The sequence below is a fragment of the Hemiscyllium ocellatum genome, chromosome 23, assembly GCF_020745735.1.
Source record: "Hemiscyllium ocellatum isolate sHemOce1 chromosome 23, sHemOce1.pat.X.cur, whole genome shotgun sequence".
Classification (NCBI taxonomy): Eukaryota; Metazoa; Chordata; class Chondrichthyes; order Orectolobiformes; family Hemiscylliidae; genus Hemiscyllium; species Hemiscyllium ocellatum.
Genome location: NC_083423.1, coordinates 22,635,487 through 22,653,576, shown reverse-complemented (window position 1 = coordinate 22,653,576; position 18,090 = coordinate 22,635,487). Strand labels below are relative to the sequence as shown.

Below are 18,090 nucleotides of genomic sequence, written 5' to 3'. Positions count from 1 at the left end.
AGAAGGAAGTTCACAGCCTGCACCTTCCCAAAGAGGAATAGAGTTGGACCTTGCAGTAATACATTGTGGAAATGGATTATAAAACTATCCATGTCCCCGTTCTGCTGTCTCCTCCCCAGTATAGGATTGAAAAAACAGATGGGTGGAAAGCATCAGTGGGACAGGAAGGCTGCAATAAATTAGACTCACAGTAACAAACAGGTAAAACAATGACTGCAGATGCTGGAAAATCTGCTTGTGGGATGCTGCCTGAACTGCTGTGCTCTTCCAGCACCACTAATCCAGACTCACAGTAACAAACACACAACTCATGATGCAATTTTTATTCTTGGCTGTGAAACTCAGTCAGTACAGTCATCATTGGCTGTGACTGCAACTACAAGCAGACGGAGGCACTGCATCCACTCCCAGACAGGATCCATGGAGCATTGAGAGATTCTTTCACTCGCAGCAGGGAGACGGCAGTTTGTAGGAGCAAAGGAAACAGAGGGGCGAAGAGCAACGTGCATCGTTCCACTGAACTGAATTCTCTGGATGGAAGGAAGACAAGTTTGGTAAACCAGACAAATATCTATGTGATAGGTTCATTCTCTGTTGTGAGACCATCAATGATCACACTGGCTGCTGACAAGGAAATGAGATATAAGGGAATGAGCCCCAGGGCGACAGCGAGCTCTCTCAGGATCGGGCTGAGATGGAGCAGGCTGATCACATGTTACAGTCTGATCCTTGGACAGGTCCACGTTCTCCGAGTCACTTGTATCCAGGTCAGTGCAACAATAAGCTCTTGAAGTAATCCTAGTTTTGCTGCAATGTTTTGTGCTCCCTTGCTTCAAGGAAGGATAATTGGGTCCATCACGTTGTTAATATCCAGAGTAAACCAGACAGACCTGGATAAGTAGGAATAAAATCCAACAAGCTGCGTGGTTTGGAAATAACCTGTCTGGTTTCATGAGTTTACTCTGGACTGGAATTAGAATCTGTTTTGTATGTGGACAGCACAGACTCTCCACAGGGTTAAACAATCTCCTTCCCCATGGCACAGAATTCAAATAATTGGTACAGTCCGTGGGATTTCAGTTTAGAATAATCGATCTGGATTATATATTTTAAATCAGGGAGTCAAATCCTGTGGAGAGGGGGAGGGGTTTGTGGAACATTAGTAAAGTGAGGCATGGATCTGGGATGGTTGACACTGTTCCTCAGAATGTTGTGTCCTGCTCACTGGGAGCACGGCTGCAGCCTGGTATGTGTCAGGATCAACTCATTCAATGTGCACCAGTTCCAAGGCTGGTGTTAGTATAACCATGTCACTGTGGGTTCCAGACAATTGACCAGAAGGAGAAAACTTTAATATTACTCCCAGAGGGTGCTCTACTCTCCACACCTCAGGATCCATTACTCTCCTCCTTTGAACAGTTTTACCCGCCTGGTTCCTGCCAATGGAGCAGGAAATGGAGTCCAAATCTAATCCAATCAACTAATTGCCAGGAAATATTTTCCTAAAGGCCACCATTTCTATCACACTGGAATGCATTGACTTACCGAACAAAATCTGCCCACAGTGCTCTGTTCCATCAAGATTATTGGGTTCACCTTTCATCCAATACATAAAATCTGATGCAGATCCATCACTCCATTGGAAAGTCCCCTCCTGTGGAAGTAAAATCATATCATTTAACAATATATAACTTTCTCACCCTAATAATGTGATGCAATAAGACAAGCAACATTACCTTGTGAACGTCATTCAAACCGATCCAAATTGGAGCACATTTATTTTGGGAGTTACGTATCATTTCTGCAAGAACATTATTCTGCTCCATCCCGTGCAGGGAAGCAAGATGGCCGCCTGGAGATAGGTGTTGGCAATGCAGCTTGAGAGTAAATTACAAAGACAATTTGTTACTTGTTGCAGTGTTACATGAATATTGGAACAAAACAATTGACCAGGTTCAAAGTAGAAGCTCTTACTTTGGAGAATATAGACAATGAAACTAGAACCGCCTGTTACATGTCCACAAGGACCTGATATGGACTGACTCCAAACTTCAGTCAGTGGTGCCGCACTGAGGCTGAGGATTTGGGACCAATCTCATTGTGCCTTCTTAAGAATGTGGAGAAATGTGGCAGAAACATGTGGGAGGTCCAGCAAGGCCTATCTCAATATCAGGAAGAACTCTCTGCAGCTTTAAACTGTGGTCTTGGCAATAAGGGGAGATTCGCCCTGAGTTGGGGTAAGTTGCTTATTAAGGAGGAATAAGCTTTGTTAACTGCACATTTTGCATCATTAATATACAGCTTCCCATCCTACTACCTGCCAGGATCAAACAAGATGCTGAAAGTTCAGAACATGGAGAGTGAGTACCTGATAATTTCAACCCAACACTTGCTCCATTAAGAACTTCATGTTGGACACCAGGCTCAAATATCTCTTGGTACACTCCATGGGTACCACCACGTGTGCCCATGTCCACAGGTACACACATTTCACATGTGCCAGTGTCATGGTACATCTCCAATCCCATGACATTGTGCTTCTGCCTTTCAATGCTGCACCTAAGCAACACACTAGCATCTACCATTGTAATGCTGCAGCAAAGAGATTGTGTGCTCAGGGACACACACCAACTGCTGGACTGCACCAGCTACATCTTCAACCTGTTGGCTCTCTGTCTGAGTGCTCACTCACTGGAATGGAAACATAGAAACCTAGATGGTAGAGGCAGGAATAGGCCATTCGACCCTTTGAGTCTACATTGCCCTTCAATATAATCATGGCTTATCATCAAACTCAATACCTGTTCCTACATTCTCACACTTTCCCTTTGATTCCCTTCGCCTTAAGAACAGTTCTCTCAATGTGCACAGCATTCCTGCCTTGTCCCTCAGGCAGGTACCCCAGGCTCACAGTCCCACAGTATGGCCGTGCTGTTTAATACAGACTCAAAGCTGGGAAGCTTGTCCTGGTTGTGATCAGTTCTCAGTCAAGTCAAAGGAGACAGCCTTCACTCAGGGGGTCCCAGCACGGTAAGGCAAGGGCAGCCTCCAATACCAGCCCAGGGCCTGGGACATGGCCAATTAGCTGCTCAGGGCAGTCAGAGTCAGGATGCTCAGGAGCTGGAGATTGAGCATCCCACCAGCCATCCTCAGTCTCCCTGCTCTACTGTGAGCTGTTGCTGTCTGTAATGAGAGAGCATCAGGAATTATGGGAGATGAAAGTGAGTGACTCAGCTGCTACTTTTGGTGCAGGTGCAGAGGTTCCCTGAGTGAGTGAGTTGGTAGCACTGAGGGTTTGCAGGGCCAGTGGTGTCAGGGGACAGGGTGGGTGATGGTGATTGAGGCAAGATGTTACGTCGCAGCGAGTGATTTTAACTTCCCTGATACTGACTGAGACTATCTCCATGCTAGGGACTTGGATGGGGCAGAATTTGTCAGGACCATTCAGGATGGTTTCTTGACACCATGTGATCAGTCCAACCAGAAAAGGGATGATACTGGATCTGGTTTTGGGAATTGTGTCCAGCCAGGTGAGTAAGGTTTCACGGGAGTGCATTTCGGGAGCAATGACCATAATACTGTGTGTTTAAAGATACTCATGGATCGAACTGTTTGATGGTAAAAGTACATCAGACGTGTGGGAGTATATTAAATGTCAATTGATAAAAGTTCAGGAGTAGCACATTCCTGGCAGAATAAAGGATAAATACGGCACGTTACATGAACCTTGGATGACCAGAGACATGATGACCTTGGTCAAAAAGTAAAAGGAAGTGCACGCATTGGACCTGAGGAAGTCCTTGAAGTATAGAAGGAAAATAGGAAAGAATTTCAGCCTGGAATTAGAAGGGCTAAAAGGAGTCATGAAAAGGCATTCACAAACAGGATTAAGGAGAAGATACGGCTTTTTGTACATATATAAAAAGCAAGAGGGTAGTAGCCAGGGAAAGGGTTGGCCCACTCACGGACATAGGAGGGAATCTATGTGTGGAGTCAGAAGTGGTAGGTCAGGTCCAAAATGAATATTTTGTGTCAGTATTCACCAAAGAGATGGAATTGGTGGAGGATGATATCGGGGAAGGAGGTGTTGAGTTTCTCAGCCAAGTTACTGTTAAAAAGGAAGAGGTGTTATATTTCTTAAAAAGTATTATGTAAATAAGCCCCTGAGTCCTGATAGAATCTATCCCAGAATGTTGAGGGAGGCAAAAGAACAAATCCAGGAAATTTCTGTCCTGTGAGTGTTGCCTGTGGTAGGGAAATTATTGGAAGAGTTTCTCAGGGACAAGTTTGTTATGTATGCAGAAGCAATTGGATTTATTAGTTGTAGACAGCATAGTTTTAAGACCATAGGCCCATTAAATATAAGGAGCAGACTTTACACCATTCAGCCCATCGACTCTGCTCTGCCATTCAATCATGACTGTAAGTTTCTCAACCCCATTCTCCCGCTTTCTCCCTGTAACCCTGAATCCACTTCATACAGGAAAACCTGTTTACCTCAGTCAGAAAAATATTCAATGAGAGTATATTTTGTGCATGGGAAATCATGCCTCACTAACTTGATCATGTTTTTAAGGTGGTGACATAGATGATTGATGACGGAACCGTGGTTGATCCTGTCTATCTGAACTTCAGTAAAGCCTTTGACAAGGTCCCACATGGCAGACTGGTACAAAAGATGAAGTCACATGGTATCGGGGTGACCTGGAAAAATAGGCACAGAACTAGCTTAATCATAGGAGACAGAGTTGTGGATAGTTGGGAGGACTGTCAGAGGATATAGCAGGTATAGATCAGTTGGAGGCAGGGTCAGAAAAATGGCAGCTGGAGTTTAATCCAGAAAAATGTGAGATGATGCATTTTGGAAAGCTACATACATGTGGAAATTACCTGGCAGAACCTTTGGGAATATTAATATGCAGATGGATCTGGATGTGCAGGTCCACATATCACTGAAGGTGGCAGTGTAGACGGATAATGTAGTAAGAAAGGCTTATGGCCTGCATGCCTTCATTGGAAGGGGCATTGGGTATAAGGATAGAGGAGTTATACTGCAGCTTTATAAAACTTTACTTCGGCCACACTTGGAATATTGGGGACAGTCCTGGTCACCACACTACCAGAAGGAAGTGGATACTTTGGAGAGGGTACAGAAAAGGTTTACCAGGATGTTGCCTGGTATGGGGGATTTTAGCTTTGAACAAAAGTTGGATAGACTGGGTTTGTTTTCACTCAAACACAGGAGGTTGAGGGGTGACCTGATAAAAGTTTATAAGATTGTTAACGACGTGGATAGAGTGGAAAGTATGAAGCTTTTTCGCAGGGTGAAGGGGTCAATTACTGGATGACACAGGTTCAAGGTGGGGGAGGGAAGTTAAAAGAGATGTGTGAGGCAGGTTTTTCACACCAAGGGTGGTGAGTGCATGGCTTACATTGCCAGAGGAGGTGGTGGAAGCAGACAGAATAGCTGTATTCAAGGAACACCTGGATGAATCCATGAACTGGAAGGGAATAGAGGGATACAGACCCCGTTAGTGAGGGCAGTTTTGCTGGCACAGGCTTGAAGGGCCGAAGGACCTGTTCCTGTGCTGTATTGTTCTTTGATCTTTGATGTACAGTGAGAGTATGAGCCTTGGTGGGAGGTGGATACATGGGTTGAGAATGTGTGAGGTACATGAGAGAAGATGGTGGCACTTACGCTGGCAGGGTGGAGGAGACCATAGCCCTCTCTCCTAAACTGCTGGGCATTCCTCCAGATGGCAGAGAGCCCACTGACCTGGTCGGCAACATTGGAGTGGGCTGGCAGGGTCCGGTATCATAGTTTCCACTGCCAGTGCTGGGGGTGGTTAACATTCCAACTCTGCACCATCCCACCACCAGGAACTCCAGGTCCCTGTCTGCAAAGGGGAGGTGCCAGATTTCCCTTTTCTGCCCCACCCCAGGACAAGAGATCTCACTGAGCTTCAATGAGAGAAACCCTCCATGAGACTCAATGGAACTGACCCTTAGCCAACAAACATAAGATTCAGCCTGTGGGGGGTGATTGCAGATAGAAAATGAATGTAGAAATTAGAAGGAAACTTATTCCCTCAGAATGAGGACTCTGCGCTGGATTCCATTACAAGTTATTGCATTTAATTTGTACACGTACCCAGAATTCTGAAAAATGTAACCTTTAGTGTACACTCAGTTTTAAGGATGCTCCAATTGACAGTTTCTAAATGTTAAGAACATTCAATTCTGTCCAATAATAGCAGAGGGGCATGTTGTTAGATTTTCAATCAGTCAGAATAATGTGTGTGTCACTGAAGGAGTTTGAAGGTTAGTTAGAAAAGATGGGGAACATGGGAGACAGCCAGTAACTGAAGCCTACTCTGTTTTAGCAATGCTGCAACTGTGTGCACTGCAGGAAGGCAGCTGAATACACAGAATCTGTGTCGGGGACTCCATACCAGTTGGATCACTCTGTGCTATTCCATCAAACTCAGGGAGAAGTTCAGGAATTAACAGGCAGCTCAGTGTTTGATTCAGGAGAAATCCTGGGGAATGAGAAAGTTGCTGATTCTGTGTTAGGGGCTGGGGTCCGGCCTCAGAACAAGCCCATGAGCATGAATACTTCAGTCCAGCTGAGAGTGAGGGGATTGAAAAGCTCACAAGCAGTGTTTACTGGGTGGAGCTGAGGAAGATTGGTTCTTGGGGTGGGGTGTATGGAATCCCAGGGTAAGACTAGCTTGGTGATCTTGGGTATCGCTGAGAGCTGGGGTTATAGTGAAACTGAGGACTGGAGTGCAGGTTGGGAGTCTCAGGGAGCTACCCCCCAGGAAAGGAGGGGAGAATCAACCAGAACGGGTGCATTCCAGGACTGAGACGAGAGAGAGGAAAATAAGGCTACATCCCCTCCCTATTATTGCAATGTAAAATGATGCATGAGAGTGTAAAATTGTGAGCTGAGATATCCTATTTCATTGCTGTGGATTGGTTTACTGGAATTTGTTAATTATCCTGGGAGAGATAAGTACAGGCACTAATCTTTCTATTTCCTATGCCTAAGTATGTTCTCGTTATAAAATTTGACTCAAAGTGTGGACAGGAAATGCAATGCATATGCACAGATTTATTATCTATCATAAATATAATAATTCAAAAAGAATGCTAAAAGTAAAATAACATGGAAATCCGAACCACTAAAAGCTCTACATAAATTCTCCCACTTCATTTACCTGCTACAGATCCAGTGGAAGGTACAACATTTAAATACAAATCCAAACATAGAACAGAACAATATAATACAGGAAATGGCCCTTCAGCCCACCATCTCTGTGATTACCATGATGTCATTCTAGACTCCTCCCATCTGCCTGCATTTAGGAGGTTTCCTCTATTCTCTGCCTGGTCATGTGTCTGTCTAAATACCTCGAAGATGTACCAGCATCTGTGACTTCCCTTGACAGTGTATTCCAGGCGCCGACTGCCCTCTGTATAAAAAACTTGCCTTGCACATATCCTTTAAACTTTCCTGAACTCACCTGAAACCTATGCCACCCAATATTTGACATTGTCACACTGAGAGATAGCTTCCAACTATCCTCCATATCCATGTCTCTCATAATTTTAGATCCTTCTGCCAGGTCACCTCTCAGCCTCTGAAGCTCTCCTGAAAACAATCCAAGTTTGTCTTATCTCTCCTTACAGCTCATACATTCCAATGCAGCAACATTCTGATAAACTTCTTTTGCATTCTTTCCAAAGCCTCCACATTGTTCCTATCGTGTTGCAACCAGAACTGCCCACAATAGTCCAAATGCGTCCGAACTGAAGTTTTATTCAGCTGCAAAGTGACTTGCCCAGTTTTATCCCCAGTGCTCCCACTGATGAAGGTAAGCAGACTGTAAGCCTTCTTTTCCACCTTATCCACTTGTCACAGAGTCAAAAACACGGGAACAGAGCCTTCAGTTCAACTCATCTGTGCTGACCAGACATCCCCATCTGACCGAGTCTCATTTGTCAGCATTTGGCCCATATCCCTCTGAACCCCTCCCATTTATCTGCCTGTGCAGATGCTTTAAAAATCTTCTAATTGTCCATGTTTCCACCATTTCCTATGGCAGCTTGTTCCATACACGCACAATGCTCTGTGTAAAACATGTTACCCTTTGGGTTGTTATTAAATCTTTCCCTCCCACATTAATCCTCTGCCCTCTCCTTTTGGACTTCTCAACCAAAGGAAAAAGACTTTGTCTATTCACCCGATCCATGTCCCTCATGATTTTTTAAACCTATATAATGTCGCCCCTCATGTTCTGATGCTCTGGGGTTTTAAGGAAATCCTGTCGAGCAATTTGGATACTCCCCAGCAATACCTATTCCTCTCAACATTTTAATAGCAAAAGAACTTTCTTTCTGAGAGTTACCTTCATAAATGAAAGGCTTTTAGTTCCTTGAATCACCTTTCTATCTCTGTAATGCAATGATCTATAAAGTATGGGACCGACTTCAAAGTTGAGTATATTACACATTGGTTCTGATGTAACACGGTGGTTCCATTCTCACGTTGTAAGAAAATCGTGCAACAGCCGCAATATTTAAACTAATGGGGCTGGAATCACGTTATAGCCAATACAGGGAAGGGAATTTCACATTCTACAAATAACGGTCTAAATTCTTCAATCACACTAAAGCTAATTCACATTGAAGAAACACATGTTTTAGCAAAACACACTGTAATCACAAGCATTCTGAACAATGAACTTTAACGAGCATCATTACAACAATACATGTGTAAAATCACAGTATATTCAATTGGAATACAGAAAATTATTTTGACATGAAGTATCCAAAGAAGAACATTCTTAAATTTAAATTTTTAGACAACAATCTTAAACTTGGTTCATGCATGCATTTTTCATTTATGGCAGAATTATTTTGTTAAGGGACCCTTCATTTCCGGCAGATTCAATGTCACATCTCCAGACCCAATACCTTACAATGGAGATTCCAAGGACTTACCTCAGCATCAATCCAAGTCTTTTTCTCAAGAACAAACTTGTAGCAATAACCAAAATAAATGAAGCCACTAGGACAATACCGTCTGGCCATTAGATTACATTGTTCAGTGTTCTGATCCAAAAGTTTTGAATTCTGCGCAGTTTGTTGATCAGCTGCAAATTACAATAAGCCACAATAATTACATCATTTACAGTTCATTTCCCCTTCATGAGGCTAAAACCTAGTGAGCACACTGTCAATGGGGCCCGCCTCAGAGTGAGACTTCCCACCTGACTGCAATAACCTTCACACACACTATGTTTGTTTGTGTGGAAATACAGAGAAAGTGCAGCACAGAAACAAGCTGCTCGGTTCAGTTAATCAAAGACAGTGTTTATTTCCTACAGAGGTCTCCTACCATTCTGATCACTTCCTCCAACACTACCACCAAATCACTTCATTCCCTTCAGCTTATCTACATTCCCCCCAATGGGGCTGTACAGTCTGCCTCTGGTACACCGTGTAATGGCAAGGTTCACATTCTCAACAATCTGGAGGAGGTCATTCTCATGAATTCCTTGATTGATTTGTTAGTGACGAGCGTATATTTTATACACTCACTTACAATAACATCAACTTTACTCCAAATGTTCACCCAGCCTGAGATTAAGGGGGCAGCCTTAATCTCAGCCTGCCCCCTTACTCAACATTTCTGTTTCTGAGGTGACACGGTCAATGACAGAATGGGATAAATGTACCAGCTCCCACTGATGCCATCATTACACTTATTCCCATGTCACATTCTGTAAGGAGTCTGTTCCATTCGGTTTCTCTGTCTGTCCTGTTCTGATGATGCCACGGTCAATGCCAGTGTTTCTGATATCTCTCCTGTTTCTTCCCAAAATGAGAGCTCACTCCACAGTGAGTCCCTTCAACTGTCCCATTTCCCACACTTCCCCAATTCCTTCTGTTCCTTCCAAGAATCATGTTAGAGTTTGCCTTTCCCTGATCCTCTCAGACCTCCATATTGTTCACATTATCACCTCATATTTCTGCCACTTCATTCATTCCCATCCCCATTCAGCATTGCAAGACCCTGGTCAGTTCTTCAAACACTTGTCACTTGCTATCGTCAGTATTTATGAGGCTTCATTCTCCACCTTCTCACAGACAGTGCTCTTCCTCCATTGCGGTGGGGGAGGGGGGCGGGGCAATCCTGAGCCATAAACTGAGCACAGGGATCTTCAATTCTTAAAAAAGGGAATGAGGGCGCTTCTTAAAAATGGCAGTGTATTGGAAATGAGGGGGAGAATGGGATTGGACTGGGTGAATATTAATGACTATGGGGAGTGAGCAGGATAGTGGGATTTGATTGATTTGGATATTAAATAACACGGAGAGTGAGCAGCAGGAGATAACTGAGTGAGATATGTTTGCGGAGGAAATGTGAGAATAGGATCAGATTGAGTGGGTCAGTAATGGGTCTCTGTGGGTGAGAATAAAAAGGGATTAGTCTGTGGGAATCTATTAAACAATTTGAGCAGTGAGCAGGAGGGTAGGTTTGGACTGAGAGGAAAATGAATTCATGGAGAGGGAGTAGGAGAGTGGGATGAGAGTGGGAATGAACAGGAATGTGGGATCAGAATAAGAAGGAAAGCTGGGCTGGGCATTGCCATGTGCCTGGGCACAGAAGGGGGAGGGGGAGGGGCAGTAAAATCAGGTGGGATGATGAAGCATGCTGTGCCCATATGGGGAGTGGGCAGACAGTGAATGTGGAATGTGTTGAATATCAAACACGTGTCAATGGTTAGGTCATTGCTCACTTTCAGAGATTCCTCAGGTACCGTCTCTGTCTGTTCTCTCACATTCACACAACAGGACATCCATTAACTCCTCAGCTCACAGCATTAACCTGTTCTCACACACGATGTTAGGTTGACCCTACCTGCAACATCATTGACCATTAATGTACTCAGCACCAATCCCATCAGCAGCATCATGTCTGCAGTGAAGTTCCTTTCCCCTCACCTGAAACACAACAAAAATGATTCAGCATCAGTGTCCAGGTTTCACAGTTAAGATGGGGCTCTCCTGCTCCTCTCCTTACCTCTTCCTCTCCCTCTCCGTCTACGTCTCTCTCTCTCTCTCTCTCTCTCTCTCTCTCTTTCGCTCTCTCTCCCCGTTGTCTGAAGTGATGAGGTGTCAAGCCTTACTGTCAATATATATAGAAGACCGTGAAGAAGGGAGGAATCATTGAAATCAGATCTAATTGCCTCCAGAATCAATGATGTCCAAATTCCTGATGACCAATCAGAGACTGACAGCTCAGCACAGAAGGGATTGGAAACCATGAGAATGTTCCTGGAGTTACACATTAAATTGTACAACGTGGCACTGGAACAGCTCAGTGAGAAAGGAAACTGTACTCATTGTTCCTGACCCCTGTAATCAGGCTGGAAGTGAATGCATTTCTAAGCTCAGGAATTAATGAATGTTATCAATCAGAATATTTTCAGTGTCATCACATTGAGCTTGCACCAAACCGCCGACTCGGGGAATGTGCTGCTGGAAAAGCACAGCCGGGCAGGCAACATCCGAGGAGCAGGAGAGTCGATGTTTCGAACATAAACTCTTCATCAGAAATGAGGGGATGGCACAAGGATACTGAGAGCCCTATCCCTTATTCCCAATTCCTGCGTCTCTGCTGCATCTATTCCCAGGAGGACCAATTCCACCATAGTACATCACAGATGGCCTCCTTCTTCAAAGATGATTTCACCTCCCATGAGGTCGACAATACCCTCCAGTGCATCTCGTCCACTTCCCACAGCTCTGCCCTTGAACCCCACCCCTCCCATCTCAATAAGGACAGAAACCCCCCTGGATCTCATCTTCCACCCCACCAACCTCCAGATACATCGCATCATCCTCCACCACTTCTGACACCTACAAACAGACCCCTCCACCAGGAATATATTTCCCTCCCCATCCCTGTCTGCATTCCAGAAAGGCCATTCCCACCGCAACTTCCTTGTGAGGTCCACGCCATCCACCAACCCGCCCTCCATTCCCAGCACCAGCCCTTGCCACCAGAGGAGGTATAAATCCTGCACCCACACCTCCCCACCAACCTCCTTCCAAGACCCCAAAGGATCCTCCACAGCTGACAGACATTAACCTGTACTTCGACACATGTCATCTACTGCGTCTGTTGCTCTCAATCTGGTCTCTTCTACATTAGGGAGACAGGATGGCAACTTGCAGAATGTTTCAGGGAACATCTCTGGGACACACAAACTTAGTAACCCCACCACCCTAAGGCCGAACACTTTAATCCTCCCTCCCACTCCACCAAGGACATGCAAGTCCTGGGCCTCCTCCATCACCAAAGTCTGGTACCCGATGCCTGGAGAAAGAAAGCCTCATTTTCTGTCTTGAGACTCTCCAACTATACAGGAGCAATGTGGATTTCACAAGTTTCCTCATTTCTGCTCCCCCCACCTTATCGGCACTGCCTTCTTGAACTGTCCTACCTGTCCATCTTCTTTCCCACCTATCTGCTCCACCCTCCTCTCTGACTTATCACAATCATTCTCACCTCCATCTACCTATTGCATTCCCAACTACTTTCTTCTCAGCCCAATCCCCCCTCCCATTTATCTCTCAGCTCCCTTGGGCTATCCCCTCATTCCTGATGAAGAGCTGGTAATGTCGACTCTCCTGTTCCTCGGATGTTGCCTGACCGGCTGTACTATTCCAGCATCAAACTCTTCAAATCTGATCTCCAAAATCTGCAGTCCTCACTTTCTCCTGCATTAAACACCCTCAGAATAAGTGAATAATATTTTACCAATCGAACAAGATTGTCATACCAAATCTGAATTCCATCTGTCCCCTATTTCTCTCCCTGTTGGGAAGCTTCCTTCATGCAATAGCAGCAGTGAGATTAAATCTGTTTATAAAGAACAGAGTCCACTCAAATCACTGGCAGATTTCAGAAAAGAACACGATAGAGGTTTGTTCAGGAGTGACATTGAGGGACAGGGAGATAATGAAACTTGTGAATGTTGGATCATATTCATCTCTCAGTGTCAATAGAACTTTCAAGAAGAACTCTTTATTTACAACTATTTCTGTACAGACATTCACTCAAAATCCTATCTGGTGATGCATTCTCTCTGACTAACCACTAGATATGTCCCGGTAAAGGAGGTTTGGTGTCAGTGAATACAGTAGATTGGATGAGAGAGATAATGGAACCTGTGAATGTGTGATCTTAGTAACCTCCCAGTGTCAGTGGAATTTTCTGGAAGAACTCTTTCCTTCCAGCTTGATCTGACCAGACATTTCCCCAAGACCCTGGTTGATGCCTGTTCCTTTCCAGTTCTCTCTCTCTGTGATCACGTGACACTGGTGTCATCATTACATCATGACACAACAGTGTTATACACGCTGCTGATGGTCATTCCATCAGTCAACATCACGTTCCTGTATTTATCCATTTTCTGTATGTGTTTTATGCATTGTAAAGGTGATGGTTCTGAAAGGGTTAATACTCATGTTAGATTGGCTCCACCCATTCTAATGACGTCACACACTGTCTGTGGATGGAGACAAGGAGTTCTGCTCCAGCTTATGGAGTGAGCAACTATATCTGTAACATCTCCCTCAGGTCCCAGTAACTAACCCTGACCAAATGAAATTGTTGTTATCATTTAATAACCTTCTTGTTATCGAAGAACAGTGCCTTGTTTGTGGATGCTGTAGTGCAAGGCTCACTAGCTACAGAGCAGCAAGTGAGGATGAGGGATATTTTTGAGGTTAACAACCCATGACCAGTGAGGTCCCACAGGGATCAGTGCTGGGAACACAACTGTTTATAATATATATTAATGACTTGGGGGAAGGAAGTGAACGTACTGTAGCCATATTGACAGTTAACATTAATGTTAGGGCTGCCCATGACAGAACAGCATAAAATGGCTGAAAACCCCAATAAGCTTTGCAGTAACAGATATTGTATAGTGTGGGAAACATTTGTTTCATGTGGTCTCAGTACAGAGCACAATGACTACTTGTTTTGTCTGTCAGACTGGATATGCAACATTCTGGATCAGTGGTGCTGGAAGAGCACAGCAGTTCAGGCAGCATCCAACGAGCAGCGAAATCAACGTTTCGGGCAAAAGCCCTTCGTCAGGAATAAAGGCAGTGAGCCTGAAGTGTGGAGAGATAAGCTAGGGGAGGGTGGGGGTTGGGAGAGAGTAGCATAGAGTACAATGGGTGAATGGGGGAGGAGATGAAGGTGAGAGGTCAGGGAGGAGAGGGTGGAGTGGATAGGTGGAAAAGGAGCTAGGCAGGTCGGAGCTTCAGGGCAGAGGAAATGACCTGGGAGTTGCAGTGGGAGAGGGACTCCCTGATATTCTTGTAGAGAGAGGAGGAAGACTTCTTCAAGGCAGGCATCCTTGCAAGAGGATTTGCAGTTGGGTTAAAATCAACGAGATAATCTGCAGTCATTGTTTTTACCTCCTGGATATGCAACATTCCTTGCTATCCTAAAGATAAGAACATTTTACACTAATTAGTTATTTCTCTGGAGATTTTTTTCTGTTGATCATAATACAAGTAGGTTTTGATTAAGATTCTTCAAGATAATCATAGATATAGTTTCCAAATAAATTATAGATATAACGCATATACATACAAAAAAATCATGAAAGAAAGCATTACAAAGAAAGTTTTAAATACTAATTATGAGTATTGGAGAGAGTCACCTCTAACCCTTATAAGGTGTCGGAGAATTCAGCCCAATTAATCAGAGATCACAAACACACAGATCGGACTGAGAGCTGACAAGGATTTATTGAACAAACAGCAAGATCATGGAAGAGACTTGACTCCACTGAAACAGTCGCTGACAGCTGCTCAGGAGAAACCACAGCTTCTTCCCCGAACAGAGAATACAGTGGAGTTTTATACCCTTACAACAATGAAGGGTGAGTTATGAGGCAATGGGGTGCGTTGTACAACAAAGAGAAAAAGAGTTCATTCATTGAAGAGATTCAAGGGTCTGGTGTCCTGACAATGAGTTTCTTAATTTACTCAGGAGATTCCGATCCTTGGCTGGAGTAGGTGTGAGTGGGTTTCATCCTGGTATCAATGTGTTTGTATTGTTGAGGGGGCAAGTGAAGTACCTTTGGTGCCTCCTTGTCTGGGTACCCTTCATGAAGGCTTGAGTCCTAGTGAGGGCAGCTGTGCCCTCAGGGCATCAGAGGTGCTGGGCTATTGTGGAATGGGAGGCTCATAATGAGTTAATCTGAAGAAGTATATTCTCTTGGTCTGGGGCTGGATGAGTCATGTCCTGAGGTATGTGTGATGTCTGGGGTGGCTGGTATGGCCAATTTGAGGCATTGTGGGTAGGCTTAGTGGCTAAGTGCAGACATTTTGTGTTTTAGATTCAGGGTAGCCTTTGGCCTCTCCCTGCGTTGTCCTGGTCATTGCATGATGAAATGACCACATGCCTTGAACTCTGCTGTCTCCTGAAAATGTATTATCGCCATCAACTCGCTCCTACAATTAGGGGGGAAGGCAGGATGTGAGAGGGATACAAACACTTTACAGACGGACATTGATAGGTTATATAACTGTGTAAGAGGTTGTGGAATGGTGAGTAACGTGAGAAAATGTGAAGTTGTTCATTTTGGAAGGGAGAACAAAAGAACAGAATATTTAAATGGAGACAAACTGCAGAAAGCTGTAACACAAAGGGTCTTGGGTATATTTTTTCATGAAACACAGAAAGCTCACCCACAGTGTCAGCAGATAATCAGGAATATTAATGGAATATTGTCCTTTATTTCAAGGGGCTGGAAGAATAAGAGTAGAGACGCCTTACTGCAACTAGTCAGATCATATTTGGAGTTCTGTGAGCAGTTTGGTCGCCTTATTTAAGGAGAGATGTCATTTTGGTGAAGGCAGTTCAGAGAAAAGTTCACGAGGATGATCCGTGGAGGGATTGTCTTATAAACAAAACCGAAACTGTTTGGGATTCTACTCAATGGTGCTTAGAAGACTGAGTGATGATCTCATTGAAGCATAAAGGATTGTTCAGGGGCATGACAGGGTAACTGTTGAATGATGTTCCTCTTCATGAGAGACTCCAGGACCAGACGGCATAGTCTCAGAATAAAAGGCCCCCACTGTAAGCCTGAGATGGGGAGGTATTTCTTCCTCTAAGGGTCCTGATACTTGAGAATTCCCTGCCCTGAAGAGCTGTGGAGGAGGAGGCCTTGTGTATATATAAGGCTGAGGGAGATTTTTGATCAGTCAGGGAATCAAGGATTATGGAAAAAGGCAGGAACATGGATGTAAGGAATGTGGGATCAGCCATGATCCTATTCAATGGCAAAGCATGCTGGAGGGCCTGAACAGCATACTCCTGTTCCTATTTCCTACAGTGTAAATGAGAAATTCAAACAAATCCCACCTGATAATACCCACCCCATCAGTCTACTCCTGATCCTCAGTCAGGTGATGGGAGGTGTCATCAATGGTACTATCAATGCAGCACTTGGTTAGCAATACTCTGCTCACTGATACTCAGTTTGGGTTCTGCCAGGGTCATACAGCTCCTGACTTCATTCCAGCCTTGGGTCAACCATGGACAAAACAGCTGGGTTTGGGAGGTGAGGTGAGAGTGACTGCCCTTGATATCAAGGCCATGTTTGACCAAGTGATATCAAGGAGCCTGAAAAAAATTGGAATCAATGGGAATAAGGGAGAAGACTCTCTGCCAGCTGGTGTCAAAAGATGTGCAGGCTTGGTGTATTAGCCATGGGAAATGCAGGATTACGGGGACAGGGTGCGTCTGGGATGAATGTCCTTTGCAGGGACAGTGTGGGCTCAATGGGCTGAATAGCCTGCTTCCATGGTGTTGGGACTCTATGAGTCATACCTGCTCCACAGGAAGATGGTTGTGTTTATCAGAGATCAGTCACCTCATTTCCAGGACATCTCTGCAGGAGTTCCCCAAGGTCGTGTCTTAGGTTCCACTTTGACCCTGTTTCATTAATGACTTGCCTTCCATCATGAGGTTAGAGGTGGGAATGACTGTAATGGATTGCACAATATTCAGCTCCATTCACAGCTCCTCAGGTACTGAGGCAGTCCATGTCCATGGAGCAGCAAGACCTGGACAACATCCAGAGTTGGGCTGACAAGTGTCAAATGACATTTGCATCACACAATCCCAGGCAATGACCACAGAAAGAACGCTGGGAGTCCTGTTGGACCCACATTACACTATCAACTGCACCCAGGAGACTATCCTGTCAACAGGCTCTCCAACCTGGGAACTGCTCTTCTACTCAATGCTGCAGTGAGCAGGTACTTCAGAGGGTTTCAGGGCAATTTAAAATCAGAATATAGTCTCACGTTCAGAGACCTGTCCCGACATCCATCCAGGGCTGGAGGGCACTGGTTACATTGGCAATTCTCCAATTGTTCAATTATTGGGGAGCATAGTATTGACAGCACGGTCTCTGCCAATGAATTGGTGCTGGGGATGGGAGTGACAGCAGGATTCTCAGTAAACTGTGTCTTTCATAACATTGCTCAGCAAACACTGAGTCTATTTAAACAGCTTCCTGCAGAACACAGTCAGCAGAATCACCTTAAAATCTTGGGAAACTGAGTCAGCCTATAATTACATGACCCAATAAAGACTGCTTTAAACTCTAAACAGAGGGAGCGGAGGATAGTTACAGATGAATGGTGTGTGTGAAATAAACCCCAGCTCCTACAGGAAAGCAGCCTTCAGCTGTGATTGATGTAGAGATCTTCCATGTCAGCTCCATTCCAGCCATGAATCATGGTGTCACTCAATGCAGATATTATTGAGGGTTTGAACGAGTCTCATCAGCCACTTGTCCTAACACTTCCCACAGCAGCAACACCCACAAAGCTCCAACACCGCGCTAACCCCTCAGCAGATGTACTGTCCTCTCCTCTGGTTTTAATCAACCTCTGCCAATGAGGTAGGCTGGCAGTGAATTATATTTCCATTTGACTCATTCTCTCCAACACATCAATAATCCTCAATCCGTGTCC

The 18,090-nt window shown here is 44.6% G+C and overlaps 1 protein-coding gene across 1 annotated transcript; it reads right to left on the bottom strand.

The window, feature by feature from the left end:
• Positions 1-339: 339 nt before the first annotated feature.
• Positions 340-9,270, bottom strand: LOC132826873 (C-type lectin-like). Its single transcript, XM_060843136.1, has 4 exons — positions 9,007-9,270; positions 1,737-1,877; positions 1,546-1,654; positions 340-530 (listed from the first exon to the last, which is right to left on the bottom strand). The coding sequence occupies exons 1-4, from the start codon at positions 9,094-9,096 to the stop codon at positions 442-444; spliced, it is 429 nt and encodes a 142-aa protein (XP_060699119.1). The 5' UTR covers positions 9,097-9,270; the 3' UTR covers positions 340-441.
• Between the last annotated feature and the right edge of the window lie 8,820 nt (positions 9,271-18,090).